The 16,458-nt window shown below is 42.5% G+C and overlaps 1 protein-coding gene across 13 annotated transcripts in view; it reads left to right on the top strand.

Annotated features, from left to right (window-relative positions):
* The window catches only part of PTPRT (protein tyrosine phosphatase receptor type T), a 1,093,025-nt gene that overhangs the window by 973,324 nt on the left and 103,243 nt on the right, over window positions 1–16,458 (top strand). For 9 of the 13 annotated variants that reach the window (XM_045981319.1, XM_045981314.1, XM_045981317.1 and 6 more), the window contains one exon: window positions 16,129–16,319. In XM_045981319.1, the coding sequence (XP_045837275.1) occupies window positions 16,129–16,319 (191 nt within the window). The remainder of the gene's footprint in view (window positions 1–16,128; window positions 16,320–16,458) is intronic. The other 4 variants (XM_045981318.1, XM_045981313.1, XM_045981316.1 and 1 more) reach the window with 1 other exon arrangement.

Raw genomic sequence — 16,458 nt, 5'->3', positions numbered from 1 at the left:
AAAGCTGACAACTTTCAGTATTAGAGAAGCACATTGAATCTGGGTATAACTAAAATCACCAGTAGCCTATCTGGGGAAGAAATGCATTTGGGATAAATGTGGCTCTTTCTCCCAGTACCCATCAAGATTGATGGAAATGAAGATCTTGCTACTCTCACCATTGATGTAAAAAGGCATGAGAGATGAACCTTGAAATCAGGCATCATGTCTATCAGCAAGATGGAGGATGGATTTTAGAGAGGCTGGTATACTTACCAAAAAAATATTTACTGAGCAACCGCTAGACCTTAGAGATACAGCAGGAAACAACAGAGATATGACACCTGCCTCCATGGGCTTACAGTCTAGAAAAGGATACTAGACATTGAATAATTTCACTATTAATTATTCAACCTATAACCCAATTATTATAATTCATGGAGCAGATATCTGTGCTCAGGAAGATGCATTGTGATTCATGAAGGTGATATTGTTAGGATCTAAGACAATACTCTCAGATGGGGAGAGAGGCAGACAGGAATGTTTTCCTTGATATCTTCAAGCATTCATCAAAGTTAGTAGTTTTTTGTGTTTTTTTGTTTGTTTGTTTGTTTGTTTTTTAGTAAACACCCATCTGCTACTCATCACCTAAATTTTACTGTTAACATTTTTACTTTATCACCTATTTCCCATCGGTCTCTCAATCCCTCTTGACTTTTTCTTTATTGCAAAGGAAATTTCAGACATTAGTACACTTCCCTTTCTCCTAGTACTGCACTATGCATATCAATAATGCAAGCTCTGTGTACTCTTTTTTCTTTTGAGATGAAATTTACATACAAAGAAATACACATATCCTAAGCTTTCAATTCCATGAGTTCAACAATTCCATACACTTGCACAACCCAAACCCCTAATAATATAAAGGCAGGGCAGGAAGAACTCTCATGCCCATTCCCAGTCAAACCCTGCCGCCACTCCACCCAACAGGTGACCAGAGTTCTGATATTTTTCCCTACCATGATCAGTTTGTCTATTCTAGAAGAGAAAGTGGCTTTTGATCTGGGTTCTGAAGAATGAATAGGAGTCCACTTGGCCTTGGAAGATTCAAGATGGTTAACCATTCCAGGAGAATAACACATCATGTACAGATTCTCAGATGGACAAGAATGTGCATGTCTGTGACCTAGAAACCACAGGGCAGAGGAACATAGAAGGGGCAGGTGAGAGAGGTGGAAACTAGACCAGAGTCTTGAGGTCATACTACTGATCAGGAATGTAGAGGAAGGACAGTGGGCAGCCCATAAATGGGTTCAGCAGGGAAATGACATGCTCAGCTTTGGACTTCTGAACAATTCTCGTGCCTCACTATAGAGAGCAGAACATGGAGAAAGAGGAGGGGATTCAGGGAACTATGAAGACACTGTTTCAGATGTTATGGAGAAAGAGAGGGGTAGCATATATGAGGGTCCTGGCCATGTCCATCCCTTCTTTAGTGCTGACCTCAGATGTGTTCTAACAACTATAAATCACAATGTTTAGCTTTCCCTTTCCATCTTCATTTTTCAGCAATATCATCCAGAAAGCTTTTATGGAAACTGGTTCAGAGAAGTTAAGTAACTTGCCCAAAGTCACAAAGCCAGTAAGGGGCAGTGTCAGGGTTCTCACTCAGATGTGTTTTGCAAAGTCTATACTTTTCACTACTTTGCTCTCTTCAGGGAATGATGGGAGTTTCTCAGCCTTTCTAGTTGGAATCATTCTTCCCTCATTATATCTGATTGTTCAACCACTCCAGAATTTTCAAGGTGGAAGAGTGCCCCAGTTGGTAGCAATCCCAACCAGTTAAGGTGTACTTTGAGGATAAGTTCATCATCTATAGCCCAGATTTTCCTTTAAACGATGGTTTGGGGATGGGAGCAGGTGATCCAACATAGCTGACCCAATACCCAGTTTTATTTATTCTTATTTATGCTGGCTGTCACTGTACCAAACACAGAAATGACCTGCAGGAGCCACCTGAAGGTTCTCGTGCTTACAGTTCAATCTCTGTGTATAACATATATCCTTCTTCATAGAACCTCAGTCATTCCCTCTGCCCAAACTCCTCTCCAAAGCCAGCCCAACCTCACCTTTTTTTTTTTTTCGTGTCAGAAGAATATCAAAACCGTGTGTTTCACTTTTCTTTATTATTTTTACTTCAAGTAACTGACCAAACATGTTCTTCAAAGTTATTTTGAATATTCTATTTACATTAACATGCTAGAAGCATATACAGAACTTCTTGCTGATAATATTAAAGAACTTCACAATAATATTGATCTTTCCAACATTAAGTGACCTCATTTTCTTCTTACTTATACAGGTGCCATTCTCATCTGACAAGTAATACTCTCCCCAGGAACCCATTCTTTCCCAGCCAGTTTTTCTACCCTACTTTATCATCCATTTACAGAAGTGTTTAGATCCATATCTCATTGTCTGTTTATGTGGTATTTTTCTGCTAATCAAAGTTCAAGTAGCCCGTTCCTTTGAAACAAAACTCATCACAGGTCTAATCCTCTGACCCACAGAAGAGACTCTGAACAGAGATCTCCCTTCCTAACTCTGGCCCATTGTGGACACTAAGTCCAGAGGCTAACAATTCACTTCTTCTTTCCCTCTAGACCATATAGCTGAACCTTTCCACTGTATGATTTACAAAAAATGAACACAGTGAATCCAATCACTGGTCACTCAAACAGAAAAAGACTGGTGGCTCTTAATTAACAGAGCATGGGTCACAAGAGCAAGGCTCTCACATAAATGACACATTCCAGCCTTGAGCAGTGCACAACATGAGGAGCCACTGTGGCCGCCCTGTGGGCCCCTGGGCTATAGGAGCACCAAGAAAGGTTTCACCGAGAAACCTTCTTTTTTTATTAGTGCGACAGTCATCCAGGGTCCAGTAACCAGCCTTCAGCCCAGAGACAAGAGAGGAACTCAAAGGCTAGTGTCCTCTTATGTGAAGGACCCTTGTGCCCGCACTGCTTCTGCATTTTGGCTGGGGTAGTAGTCACAGGAGTCTACACACGTGATAATACTGTATGCAAGGAAACACACTCGGTCACGCCCAAGTGCGTGGAAAATGGGTGGAATCTGACTACACTCAGTGACCGTGTCCGCGTCAGTTTCCTGGCTGTGACAAGTGCTGTGGCTGTCCAAGACGTTAATTTAAGAGAAGACCACGGAAAGGTATAAGGGACTTCTCCGCATTATTTCTCAGGACTGTATGAGAATCTACAATTATCTCAAAATAAAACCGTGTGCATAAAAGAAGCTGGTGCTCTGGTGATGGGCTGATACAGGACTTCTGGCCCCGGTCACATCCATCCATGTCTTCAGATGGGCTTCCTGGTTTTCCCAGGCGTTTACTCACTCGCCGCTTCAGCACGCGACAAAAGTACTCCACCGATTTCTAGCAACTGCCAAGTGTGTTACTTGTGTCTTTTTTTTTCCCTTAATCATGTTTGGCAGAAGTTTGTTTCTAATTTATTGATGTTTTTGAAGGAAAGAGCCAGTGTTTGCTTTTCTTCAGCCTCTGTGTTTATCTTCCATTGTGTTCATGAACATCTGTTCTTATATTAATTTACTTATTTTTTCCTTTCAAGGACTATGTCTCATCTCTCGAAGTGAAGTTTGTAATTTTCAGAGCCACTCCTCCTTTTCTCATGACGTGCTGCCCTATTGCCATGGCTCTGAGTCCTCCCGTTTTCTTTTTAGTTCATCTAAATGTGTTTATTTGATGGCCTCTTTGATTGCTGTGTTATTTTCAATTCCTGGGAGGCATATTTCTCCATGTGCCATGTCCACCATCTCTCCCTTGTCTTTCTTTAGCTTGTCTTTCTTTATATCTTGTTTTTTCCCCACTCTGAGTTCATCATTAGTGGAAGCGGTTTGGTTCTGGGGGAATTCACATGTCTTGGATTATGAAAACACCTCTATACCATGGTTTCTCATTTGCTTATCAGGACAGGAGGTTTTGAAATGTTGGTTTCTATGTTTGCAGTTTGATACCACCCAAGTCGTCTGAACTGTAGACCCCAGACCCATATGGTAGAGGTCTGGGGTTTGCTTTATTTTGTTTTGTTTTCACCTCTGTTGGAAAGCTGTCCACTCACATTTAGATATGCACATCCATGCTTGAAATTAGATCCTTGACCTAAGATCAAGACTAAAGTAGTATGTGTCGATTATCTGTGTATGAAAGACAAAGCAATTGTTAACGCTCGTATTCCTGGTGATGTATCAGTCATCCACTCCTTTTTCTTGCTGAACTTTCAGGTTTGAGCCAAGAATTTTTATATCAGACTTTTTTAAACCTATGTTCTCTTTAAGAATTCTTTTTTTGTAGTTCATCTTTTTTTATTCATATTTGTTTTGGTTTTTCTGCTCTGTTTTAACTAGCTTCGATGTTGAATGAATCCATTATCTTATAACATGATTTCCTTCAATATCACAGGGTTTTTACTCCCCTTGCCTTATTTCTTTACCTCCCCAAGCCTCTGGAAAAGAATCAGCGCAGGTGTACTTTCTGAATCTTTGAGTAGCCGGGAATGTCTCCTGGAGCCTCACAAATGAAGAAACAACTTATGTCCGTGTACAATTTGGGGGGGTTCATGGCCTTTATCTCTCAAAAACTTTCTTCAGTTACTTTCTGGCATTTAAATTTGGGCAACAGAACATAGAGTTAGCATAGTTTCTTTTCCTTTCTAGATAACCATTTTTTCCCCAGCCTAGATGTTTATCGAAGTGCTCCTTCATCCATAGTATTTAAGCAGAAGCATCAGGAGATTTGTTCTGTTTTTAAGCTGTACACAGAGAACTTTTTACATTTGAAGACTGTGGTTTTTATTCTGCCAAAGAGCTGTTTTTACAAATACCCTTTATTATTGCTTCTGTGTCATTTATTCTGCTGTCTTCTCTAGTAACACCAGTTATCTGTCTTTTCTGTGCCTGTTTTCTGTTCTCGGAAAATGACTTTTTGGTGCCTGAACACATGAGCGCGCATGAGCAGATAGGCACAGAGGACATGGAGGCCTCCTGGTTCTCAGTCTCCTGCAGGCTCAACCTCCGGTCTCTGCCTGTTGCGTCTTCTTGTTACAGACTCTACAGTGTCCACTTCAATAACGCTTCTTGCATTCTGCTTTCCCGACAATCTTCCCTTTCCTCACCAAGGAAAACCTCAGCGAGGTTTTTTTTCCCTAGTTGCTTCTTGATCCACATTTTGAAAAATCTGTTCTCATTCATCTTTTGCCTCCTTTATTCTTCTGTGTTTTCTTGAATTTTGTTTCCAACAAAATGCACGCAATCTAAAATGCATTCCTGTTTACTGCTGTGTAGGTGGAGATATGAGAAATGGGGGGAAAAAAAACCAAGAGCAAATTGGCGTAAACAACAAATCATTATGTTCGCTCACAGAACTGGAAGGCAAGAGATTGAACAGGCTCCAGGGTTGGTTGAATGAGATGCCTGAGAGTGTCATTAAGGACCAAGTCCTGACAAGCTCCCCACTTTGCCATGTCGTGTTGGCATTGCCTACAGCTTGACTGTCCTCATGGATATAGGATTGCTTTAGCAAGTCCAAGCATCAAACCCACAAATGCTATAATGTCCAGTGGGAGAGAGGGGCCACCACAGTAACCTTAGAAGTAAGAGAAACTCTCCGAGAAGTCCCTTAATAGAAAGCCCCTCCTATCTCACTAAAAATTTTTTAAAAATTTGCGAAGAGGTTAAGAGCACCTGATTGGCTTAAGAACATCAGGATTTGCTCCCAGATCTGGGAGTAGGGTCATCCACCTGAGTCACATGGAAAATGTGTGGACACCTAAACTAATTTGAGGGCTTTGCTGGAAAGGAAGAAGGTAGGGGATGGTGGTTAGGGAAATAGTCAACATTAGCTGCTTTTTCTCTTTTGAAAATTATGTTCTTCTCAGCCTTCAGAGTGTCATTCTCCTTATTTTTAATATGGTAAATTGTTCTAAGACCATGTTGTTCTGTTTCTGCTTACTTACCTTTAAAAAAAGGAGGAGAGGTCTATCTAGGACTGGTGTTTGCTGCAAACAGAACAGGCAGATTCTCATGGTTGTCCTCACTACCCTGATAGTGGGAACCCTTTTCCTATGGGTTACACAGGAGGAGTAATTGATGTTCTGAGGTCCCATCCCTCTGCAGACTGTCTGACACCTTCCCTCCATCTGATATGACCACTGTGGAGGACGAATTCATGTTCTCCCACAAAGAGGAGGATTGATCTCTATTAGAAGGAGCAAGTGAATCCAGAAGTCACCTTCCCCATGACTGCTCCTCTCCCAGTTTGGTTTCCCAATACTAAATCTGCTTCCTGGGATATAAAGGTCTTTATCCTCCTTCTTTTGTCTTTGCCACATCAGAGACCCTTGTGTGTGTGATTGAGGAGAAGAAAGGGCTCAGAGGTGCCCAACCTCCCATATTTGATTGCTTAGTCTTTGATTCTTCGAGCCCAGAAAAGGAAATTAGAAAAAGGTGAAGCATTTATTTTCTATTCTTCAGACTAGTGTTACTTCAAGTAACTAAGTGTATCAGTGTCAGTTGCCAAGTATATAATGTCCATTTCAGCTCCGCAAAATGTGGCACAGTGGGGTGGCCTTGTACTTACTATGAGTTTTACAAGTTCAACCCTATGCATTTGGTTAGAATTAAGAGAGAGAAGGTAGAAGAAACTGCAGGAGAAAATATTTGTGGCCTTGAGTTAGGCAGAGATTTCTCAGACAAGACAAAAATAAATAAATAAATAAATAAATAAAAGCAGATAATTGATAAATTCGAATGATCAAAAATAAAACTTTTCCTTTTTTTCTTTTTTTTAATTAAAGAATTTTTTTATTTCTTTTCAGTTCCAGAATTCATTGTTTATGCACCACACCCAGTGCTCCATGCAATATGTCCCTTCCATGATACCCACCACCAGGCTCACCCAACTCCCCACCTCCTTCCCCTCCAAAACCCTCAGTTTGTTTCTCAGAGGCCACGGTCTCTCATGGTTTGTCTCCCCTTCCAATTTCCCCCAATTCACTTTTCCTTTCCTTCTCCTAATGTCCTCCATGTTATTCCTTATGCTCCACAAGTAAGTGAAACCATATGATAATTGACTCTCTCTGCTTGACTTATTTCACTCATCATAATCTCTTCCAGTCCCGTCCATGTTGATGCAAAAGTTGGGTATTCATCCTTTCTGATGGAGGCATAATACTCCATAATATATATGGACCACATCTTCTTTATCCATTTGTCCGTTGAAGGGCATCTTTGTTCTTTCCACAGTTTGACGGCTGTGGCCATTGCTGCTATGAACATTGGGGTAAAGATGGCCCTTCTTTTCACTACATCTGTATCTTTGGGGTAAACACTCAGTAGCGCAATTGCAGGGTCATAGGGAAGCTCTATTTTTAATTTCTTAAGGAATCTCCACACTGTTTTCCAAAGTGGCTGCACCGACTTGCATTCCCACCAACAGTGTTTCTTTCTCCATATCCTCTCCAACACTTGTTGTTTACTGTCTTGTTAATTTTGGCCATTCTAACTGGTGTAAGGTGGTATCTCAATGTGGTTTTGATTTGAATTCCCTTATGGCTAATGATGATGAACATTTTTTCATGTGTCTGTTAGCCATTTGTATGTCTTCTTTGGAGAAGTGTCTGTTCATGACTTTTGCCCATTTTTTGATGTGATTATCTGTTTTGTGTGTGTTGAGTTTGAGGAGTTCTTTACAGATCTTTGATATCAGCCCTTTGCCTGTAGTGTCATTTGCGAATTCCTTCTCCCATTCCGTGGGCTGCCTCTTTGTTTTGTTGACTGTTTCCTTTGCTGTGCAGAAGCTTTTTATCTTGATGAAGTCCCAAAAGTTCATTTTCACTTTTGTTTCCTTTGCCTTTGGAGACATGTCTTGAAAGAAGTTGTTGTGGCTGATGTCGAAAAGGTTACTGCCTATGTTCTCCTCTAGGATTTTGATGGATTCCTGTCTCATCAAAATACCCTATTAAGAAAATAAAAAGGAGAGCCTCAGATTGGGAGTAAGGACTTCCAAAAAATATATATGATAAAGGGTCTGTATTATGATTACAACTCAATAATAAAATAATCCAATTTAAAAAAAAAAACAAATGGGCAGAAGATTTGAACAGACTCCTCATCCAAAGAAAGAAAACAAATGTCAAACTGGTACAAAAAATACACATATTTAAATGACAATGGGATCCTATTATACAACCCCTAGAATGCCTAAAGTTAATAAAGTTTACCTAAAATTAATAAAACCTTACCAAACAAGTGTTGGTGAGGAAATGTAGCAATCAGAACAAATTACTGCTATTTGCAACATGGAAAAGTCTCAGAAGCCTCCAGCTAAGTGAAAAAACACAGTCATAGAACACTGTATGCTGTATGATTACATACACATTTACATTCCAGAAAAAGCAACTGTTACAACAGAAAACAGAGCAGTGGTTGCCAGGTGCCATGCCTGGAAGGGTTATGACTATTTGTAAGGTTCATATTTAAAGAGAAGTTTAGTTCATCTACCATTCCATCAAGTAAGAGCACATCCCGAGGGGCTATGAGATGGGGGTGTGGATCTACTGTGCCTCTGGGGTCACAAGTCGATACACTTTTCCTAGTTGAAGTCCAGAATTTGGAAATACAGAATACATTTTTCTTACAACAGGGCTCCTGAACATAAGCCAACTACTTCATCTGAAGCTTCACCAAAGAAACTGCAGTCTCTTTCAACTCTAGAGGGAAAATTCCCTTATGTTGAATCAGGCAAAAGGTGATTTTATACAATTTCAGAGATTTTTAGGAAATCTTGACAAAATAAAGTGTTCATCTTTATGCACATAGGCAGTGTGATACTGATATGATTAATGGATATTCCTCCCAAATTCTGATGCTAGGCTAGTTCACAGACTTAGATTTCAGTGCTATTACAAGTTTATTTTCTTGAGGCTTTACTGATATTTGGTAAGAATGGTGCAGTTGAGGCATTGCCTGCTGGCAAGATGCTACCCTGAGGCTTCTTCCAATCTTCTTCCCATTTCATAGCTATAGCGACCTTCTTAGATGATGTTGATGGTCATCGCCATCTCTAATGACAATTACAAATAAAGATCTTAGTAGCATATCTGACATCCCATAGCTGGAAAGTTGTGAGGCTCATATTTGAAGCCAGATTTTGCCTTCAGATTCCGTGTTTTGACCCTGACACCTGCCGTTGCCACAGCACCCACTGTGTTTGTGCTAATCACGTCTCCACTCTGAGCCAGTGAGCCAGCCTCATCCCCACCTCAAGCTTTGTCTCCAGGCTTAGACTCTCCCCTTTCAGCGAGCAGTCTCCAGATACTTACCCAACCACCCTTCATGCTCTCCTGCCCTAATGGGCACATGGATAGAGAGGAATTGTGATGGATGAAATGAGAAATAGAGACTATAGGAATTTGGTTGGCTAGTGAAGAAATTCTGTCTGGACGCTGCGGAGGATTCTGCTAAGATGAATGACTTAATCAAAGCTGTGTGGAAAGAACCATGGAGGCAGAAAGACCCGTGAGGAACCTGATTGGAACAGTCATGTCATGGGGACTTGAATTAGGGCAGTAGCAGCAGGAATGGAATAAGATATTTAGATGACCATGGAGTGTGTCATGAAGGAAAGAAGGAGAGAAGCCCTAAATGATTCCCCAGATGCCTCGCCGGTCTGAGAATCTCTAATGCTGAACAGCAGAGCTTGTCCAACATCAGAGCAGCTAATGTTTCTTCATGACTTAACAGAAGCCAGGCATTGTCCACATGCTTGCGGGCGGTCTCTCCTGAAATCTTCACACCGACCTTCCCTGTGTTATAGATGAAGGCTCTGAGCTCAGACATTGTCGTCTCTTGACCAAGGTCATGCTCATCTCGCAGGACGTGGCCAGGCTGTTTTTAAAATAGTTAGGTAAATGTTTTAATGAGCATGAAACAAAAACTGGCATGTTGCACCCATGAGTTTATGTTTTATTATCATTCATAATGAAATAAAGCTTAAAAATGTAGGACGTTGGTTTTTAAAAAATTTCAGACATACTCGTATAGATGTGCGCTCTTTGGTATTGCAGCTACGGACCACGTGTGGCTATTTAAACTTAAATTGAAATTAAAGTAAAGTAAAAACTCAGTTCCTGAGTCACGCAAGCCACATTTCAGTTGCTCAATAGCCACAACGGGCTAGGGGCTACGACCTTGAACAGTGCAAAGGTAGAACACGTCCATCATCATAAAACACCTTATTGGGCAGTGCTGTGCTAGAGCTGCCTTCCACTAGATCGGTGTCTTTGACGTTCACTGTAACTCTAAATCAGCTCTCTTTGGCACTTGACTTGGCTCTGGATAAGTCTATGTCCACCTGCACCTGCCGCCAGTCACCTGTCGGTGTTGAGCCCTGGAAATATGGCTAGTCTGAAATGAAATGAGACTACTCTAAAGTAAGTGCAAAATGCACATTGGATTTTAAAGCCTTGGCATGAATAGTGTTAAATAGGGATGGCTGGGATGGCTCAGGTGGTTAAGCAACTGCCTTCAGCTCAGGTCATGATCCTCGAGTCCTGGGATTGAGTTCCGCATCGGGCTCCCTGCTCAGTGGGGAGTCTGCTTCGCCCCCTGACCTCTCCCCTCTCATGCTCTCTCAAATAAATAAATAAAATCTTTTAAAAAGAAAGAGTAAAATATGTCATTAATAATTTTATAGTGACTCTATGTTGAAATACTCTTTCATGTATTGGATCAAATAAAATGTATTATTGAAATTATTTTCACTTATCCCTTTTACCTTACTTTATTGCTATAAGAAAATGTTATCTGTATTTCCCTGATGCCAAGTGATGTGAAGCATACTTTCATGTGTCTGTTGGCCATTTGCATGTCTTCTTTGGAGAAATGTCTCTTCATGTCTTCTGTCCATTTCTTGACTGGATCATTTGGGGGTTTTTTGGGTGTTGAGTTTGATAAGTTCTTTATAGATCTTGGATACTTTCCCTTTATCTGATATGTCATTTGCAAACATCTTCTCCCATCCTGTAGGTTGACTTTTAGTTTTATTGACTGTTTCTTTTGCTGTGGAGAAGCTTTTTATTTTGATGAAGTCCCAATAGTTCATTTTTGCTTTTGTTTCCCTTGCCTTTGGAGACGTGTCTAGCAAGAAGTGGCTGCGGCCGAGGTCAGCTGAGGGTTACTGAAGGGGAGGTGGGTGGGGGGATGGGGTAATTGGGTAATGGACATTAAGGAGGGCAGGTGATGTGATGAGTACTGGGTGTTATATACAACTGATAAATCCTTGAACACTACATCTGCAACTAATGAAGGCTAATTGAATTTAAATTTAAAAAAAGAAAATTTTAAATTACTTTTATGGCTTGCGTTATATTTCCATGGCCCTCCAATAGATCTCTGCCCTATTGTGTGACTCAAGTGCTATTTTCCTTTTTCTTTCTCTAAATCTATGCTGCCCAGTACAGTAGCCATAAGCCACATGTGGATATTTAAATTGAAATGAATTAAAATTAAACAGAACTTAAAATTCAGTTCCTCGATCACATTAGCCTCGGTGACATGCTCAGGAGACATCTGGGGTTAGTAGCTCTCATACTGCACAGTACAAATATGGACCATTTCCATCATCCTGGGAAGTTCTATCAGACAGAGCTGATGCAGGTTGTACCTAGTTGTGGCAAAACCCACAGAGGTGGGGTGTGAGTGCCTAAAGCTTGAGAAACATTTCTGGGGTTCCCAGCTCTGTAGCACACCACCCTCCCATCTCCTGGGCACCTGTCCCTTCCCACCTCTGTTAGACTTGTTTATGCATACCTTATCTCTTCTTTCCTGCTAGGGCTATGGAGTGCTTATCTCCCTCTGAACACACTTTCCTCCACCCTCCTGTTTGTAGGCGGTATCTAACACCATACTTTGCACAATATAGATTCTCAGTATATATTTGTTAACCAGTTGGAGTGGCAATTCCTAGCAAGTAATTGGAAATATGTGGCTGCAGCTGGATGGAGATCAATAATGGCTGGGAGCAGGGGGATAAAAAAAAAAAATAGAAAAGTCAAGTCCAGACGGGAAGGGAACTGGTAGAGGGACAGTGGTGATGGGGGATGTCATATGCATCACCCACCATCCCCTGACAGGCAGCCACAGGACTTCCAGGGGAATTCACAGGCTTTAGGCAACAGCTATAGAAAAGATGCAGAAGACACCCAAAATATGATTATGTAATAAATAAACATGCAAGACCCATGCATGGGAATTCGAAATGGCATGAAAATTAAGGGTCTGGTGAGGAGAAAAATGAGCAGTGTTCTCTCCCTGGGCCAGCTGGTTTGAGTTACATTTTATGAGCAGCATGTGAATTCTAGCGCCCTTGTTGAATTAGCAGCCGAATCGCACATTACTTTTAAGGCTCCCTCTCGAATAGGAACATCATAACGTTTTTTAATTGGGGCTGATAAAAACGTAGCATTACTTGTAGGTTCCTGAGAGAAGTGAGTTGTGAAATTGGGTTTTCATTAAACCTAATGATGGGAAATTAAGTATAGTGCGTCTGGTGAAATGGGGTGTGATAAAAGGCATCCCTTCTGCATTATCAGAGGTTAATAAGGGAATAGGTGAGGTAAGATACATTGGAAAAGGGAGTCCAACCTAGCTGAATTAATAAACCTTGAAAGCCCCTTGGTTCTGAGTCTTCATAGCATCATTAGCACCAGCGTTGATGTTATTACAAATGTTACAGCGATACAAGTTGTTAAATTTCAAATGCATTTGTTTTCCCTTCCAGTGTTGGTTTTGCTGACACCAGTTTTACAGTCTGTCTAGCAATGTGTTTAGGGAAAATATCCATATTGGTTTGGGGAACATTTGGCATCTTACAAAATTTGCCAGGTGCCCATTCCGAAGATGCCTTTTTTCCAGCCTCCCGGCAGTCCACACCCCAAGACCTTTGGGAGACCATGGGTCTCCAAAGACATCTGTCCCCATATGCGCTGGTGATTTAGGTGGGAGACACTCACAGGGCTCTGGGCACTGACTCCAGCTCCTGCTGTCCTGGGGATCGTGAAATACAGCATTTAGAGAAGCAAGCTCAAGTGCCCCTTCTCCATCCCCAGGCCCACCACAGCATCACAGGAGTGATGGTCCCTGGAAGGAGGCTTCATACTTACAACAGCTGGGACATCTGCAGAAAAAAAAAAAAAAAAAAAAAAAAAAAAAAATATATATATATATATATATATATATATATATAGTTTCCTTAAAGAGAGGAATTCTTTTTTTTTCCATTTTATTTATTTTTTCAGTGTAACAGTATTCATTGTTTTTGCACAACACCCAGTGCTCCATGCAAAACGTGCCCTCCCCATTACCCACCACCTGTTCCCCCAACCTCCCACCCCTGACCCTTCAAAACCCTCAGGTTGTTTTTCAGAGTCCATAGTCTCTTATGGTTCGCCTCCCCTTCCAAATTTTTTTTTTTAAATAAACATATAATGTATTTTTATCCCCAGGGGTACAGGTCTGTGAATCGCCAGGTTTACACACTTCACAGCACTCACGATAGCACATACCCTCCCCAGTGTCCATAGCCCCCTCCCCCTCTCCCAATCCCACCTCCCCCCAGCAACCCCCAGTTTGTTTTGTAAGATTAAGAGTCATTTATGGTTTGTCTCCCTCCCAATCCCATCTTGTTTCATTTATTCTTCTCCTATCCCCCTAACCCCCCATGTTGCTTCTCCATGTCCTCATATCAGGGAGATCATATGATAGTTGTCTTTCTCCGATCGACTTATTTCACTAAGCATGATACGCTCTAGTTCCATCCACGTCGTCGCAAATGGCAAGATTTCATTTCTTTTGATGGCTGCATAGTATTCCATTGTGTATATATACCACATCTTCTTTATCCATTCATCTGTTGATGGACATCTAGGTTCTTTCCATAGTTTGGCTATTGTAGACATTGCTGCTATAAACATTCGGGTACACGTGCCCCTTCGGATCACTATGTTTGTATCTTTAGGGTGAATACCCAGTAGTGCAATTGCTGGGTCATAGGGTAGTTCTATTTTCAACATTTTGAGGAACCTCCATGCTGTTTTCCAGAGTGGTTGCACCAGCTTGCATTCCCACCAACAGTGGAGGAGGGTTCCTCTTTTTCCACATCCTAAAGAGAGGAATTCTTAAAAGCCTTCAGTAGCTTCCCATTGGCTTGGAGATTCTCACCCATTTACTGCCTCCTTGATCTGCCTCTCATCATCTCTTACAGCTTTGCCCCCTCACATTTCCACCCACCACCTCTCCATCTCAGCCTCCTTGCCCTTCCCTGGATGTGCTTGGCTTCTCCAGCTTCTGTTCTCCTGCTTCAGATGGTTCTGCTGGTCGGTCTGCTGTACCAGACGATCAAATCTTGAGGGTGAAATCTGTGTGCTGTGCATTGCTAGTGCCTACCACAGTCCCTGGCACGCTGAGAGTGAGCTCTCAATAAATCTGACTCCTGATCCCATGGGCGTGGTGGAGAGGGGCAGCCCCGCCCATGTTTGTGAAGCTCTACATTTAAACCGTGCTCTGCATTTAATGCAAAGCTCTACATTTAAACAAATTAAAAGATGTGCTACCTCTTTTCTACAATCCCAGGAGAAGACGTAAGCAGTATTTTTCTTCTGGGTGGTCAGGAAAGCTGTGCTAACAGCTCACCTAGCCCTTCCTCCTTGTACATAAATCTGTACATTCCAGCTCTTTCCATTAGCAATCCTTTCCTTGCTTGGAACAGTTTTGCTCTTGCTGTCACAAAGAAAATTTCCCTTTTACATACAGAATCAATGTCTGGGGGATTATTGTGACATGAGCAACAGACAAGCTAAAAGAAACATGAATTTTGAAAAGACAAGTTGCAGAAAGTCAGGAACATATGCTAAAGCCTCCGGAGTAAACATAGCATGGGCTCAGTGGGGTACTTTGTGGATCCTGAAAATATTGGGGTGAGTCACATCAAATATGACAGTTCTCAACTTGTGCATGCCACACCAGGAGGCTCTAGGGTGTAGACTGTCTGTGTCTCTGGGATGAGGTGGGGGAAACTAAGCCTAGAGGTTGTGAGAATGACCAACTAGCCCTGAAAGACCGGCAGTATATGCTTGCCAGGGAGTCGGTAGGGCAAGGATGTGGTTGTTCTGGTCCAAGGTGGGGGGGAACGGGGGATTCACATCTCTCCCCAACAGGTTAGTTTCCAGGATGGCCAAGCTAGCAGAGGGTAGTTAGAACAGCTCGGGGGGGGCGTGAAGATTATTATCAAGCAGAGTACAGATCTTCTATCAAGGAGAGATTTGAGAAAGGAGTTGGGGCATAGGGCCCAGGCCTGGGAGAAGTAGCTGGCAGGACTAAAGGAAGAGGTTTGGGCTTCCTTACCTGCCAAGAAGGTTCACTGACACTCCTGGATCAAGAGTATTAAGTGGTGGGGAAACTAGACCAGAGGCAGAAGGTGATCACTGTTGCAGAGCCCACAGCTAGAGAAAGCAGCTGAATGGGTCAGGAGGGTTCCTGCTATCAGTTAGGGGTCCAAGACTGGTTTCATTTCCTCTCAAGGATGGAGGCAAATGGACCAGGAGCAGACATGTGGCTCTGATCTCCCGACACCTGGGGCTCTTCTCACTTGCAGGCAGGCACCAGAGAGGATTTCTAGGCATCCTCATTTCCTAAAGAGCTTTCTGGCTTCTCACTTGTTCTGGGGTTGGCCATGATTAGCCAAGACCACCCTTGACAAGGACTGAGACAGACAGAGGATTATAAGCAACCTGGAATTTTGTCTCTGCTCCCCAATATGCATCCTTGGAATAGAAACAAACCAAGGGCTGTTGTGTTCTTTGGTTGGTTTGTCTTCTTGATTTTCTAAATCAACCACCACAGCCACAGCCACGCGAGGGAAGCAGCATGTCTCTGTTCTACCCGCAGCTTCCCGATCACCTGTGTCCTGAATTAGTTCCCCCTGCCCTGGGGGAAGCAGGGAGGACAGAGGACAAAACTCTCATAGGTGATGTGTGTTTTGCCTCCTTCTCTTTGAAGCAGATGGCAGCCGTGGGGAGCTGTCCCAGCCTACCCTCACGATCCAGACTCACCCCTACCGGGCTTGCGACCCCGTGGAGATGAGCTATCCCCGGGACCAGTTCCAGCCTGCTATCCGGGTGGCCGACCTGCTACAGCACATCACCCAGATGAAGAGAGGCCAGGGCTACGGGTTCAAGGAGGAATATGAGGTAAGAGACCAACCGGGGTGCAGAGGCTTTATGGGTGCTAAGTCCTTGCTACTCAAGGTATGGCCCCCAGACCAGCAGTGCCAGCATCACTCGGGGGCATGCTGGAGAGACACCATCTCAGTCCCCACCCAGACCTACT

This window comes from Meles meles, chromosome 16 (assembly GCF_922984935.1).
Source record: "Meles meles chromosome 16, mMelMel3.1 paternal haplotype, whole genome shotgun sequence".
In the NCBI taxonomy this organism is placed as follows: Eukaryota; Metazoa; Chordata; class Mammalia; order Carnivora; family Mustelidae; genus Meles; species Meles meles.
The sequence above is the reverse complement of the archived record's forward strand: the minus strand, read 5'-3'. Positions and strand labels throughout refer to the sequence as shown.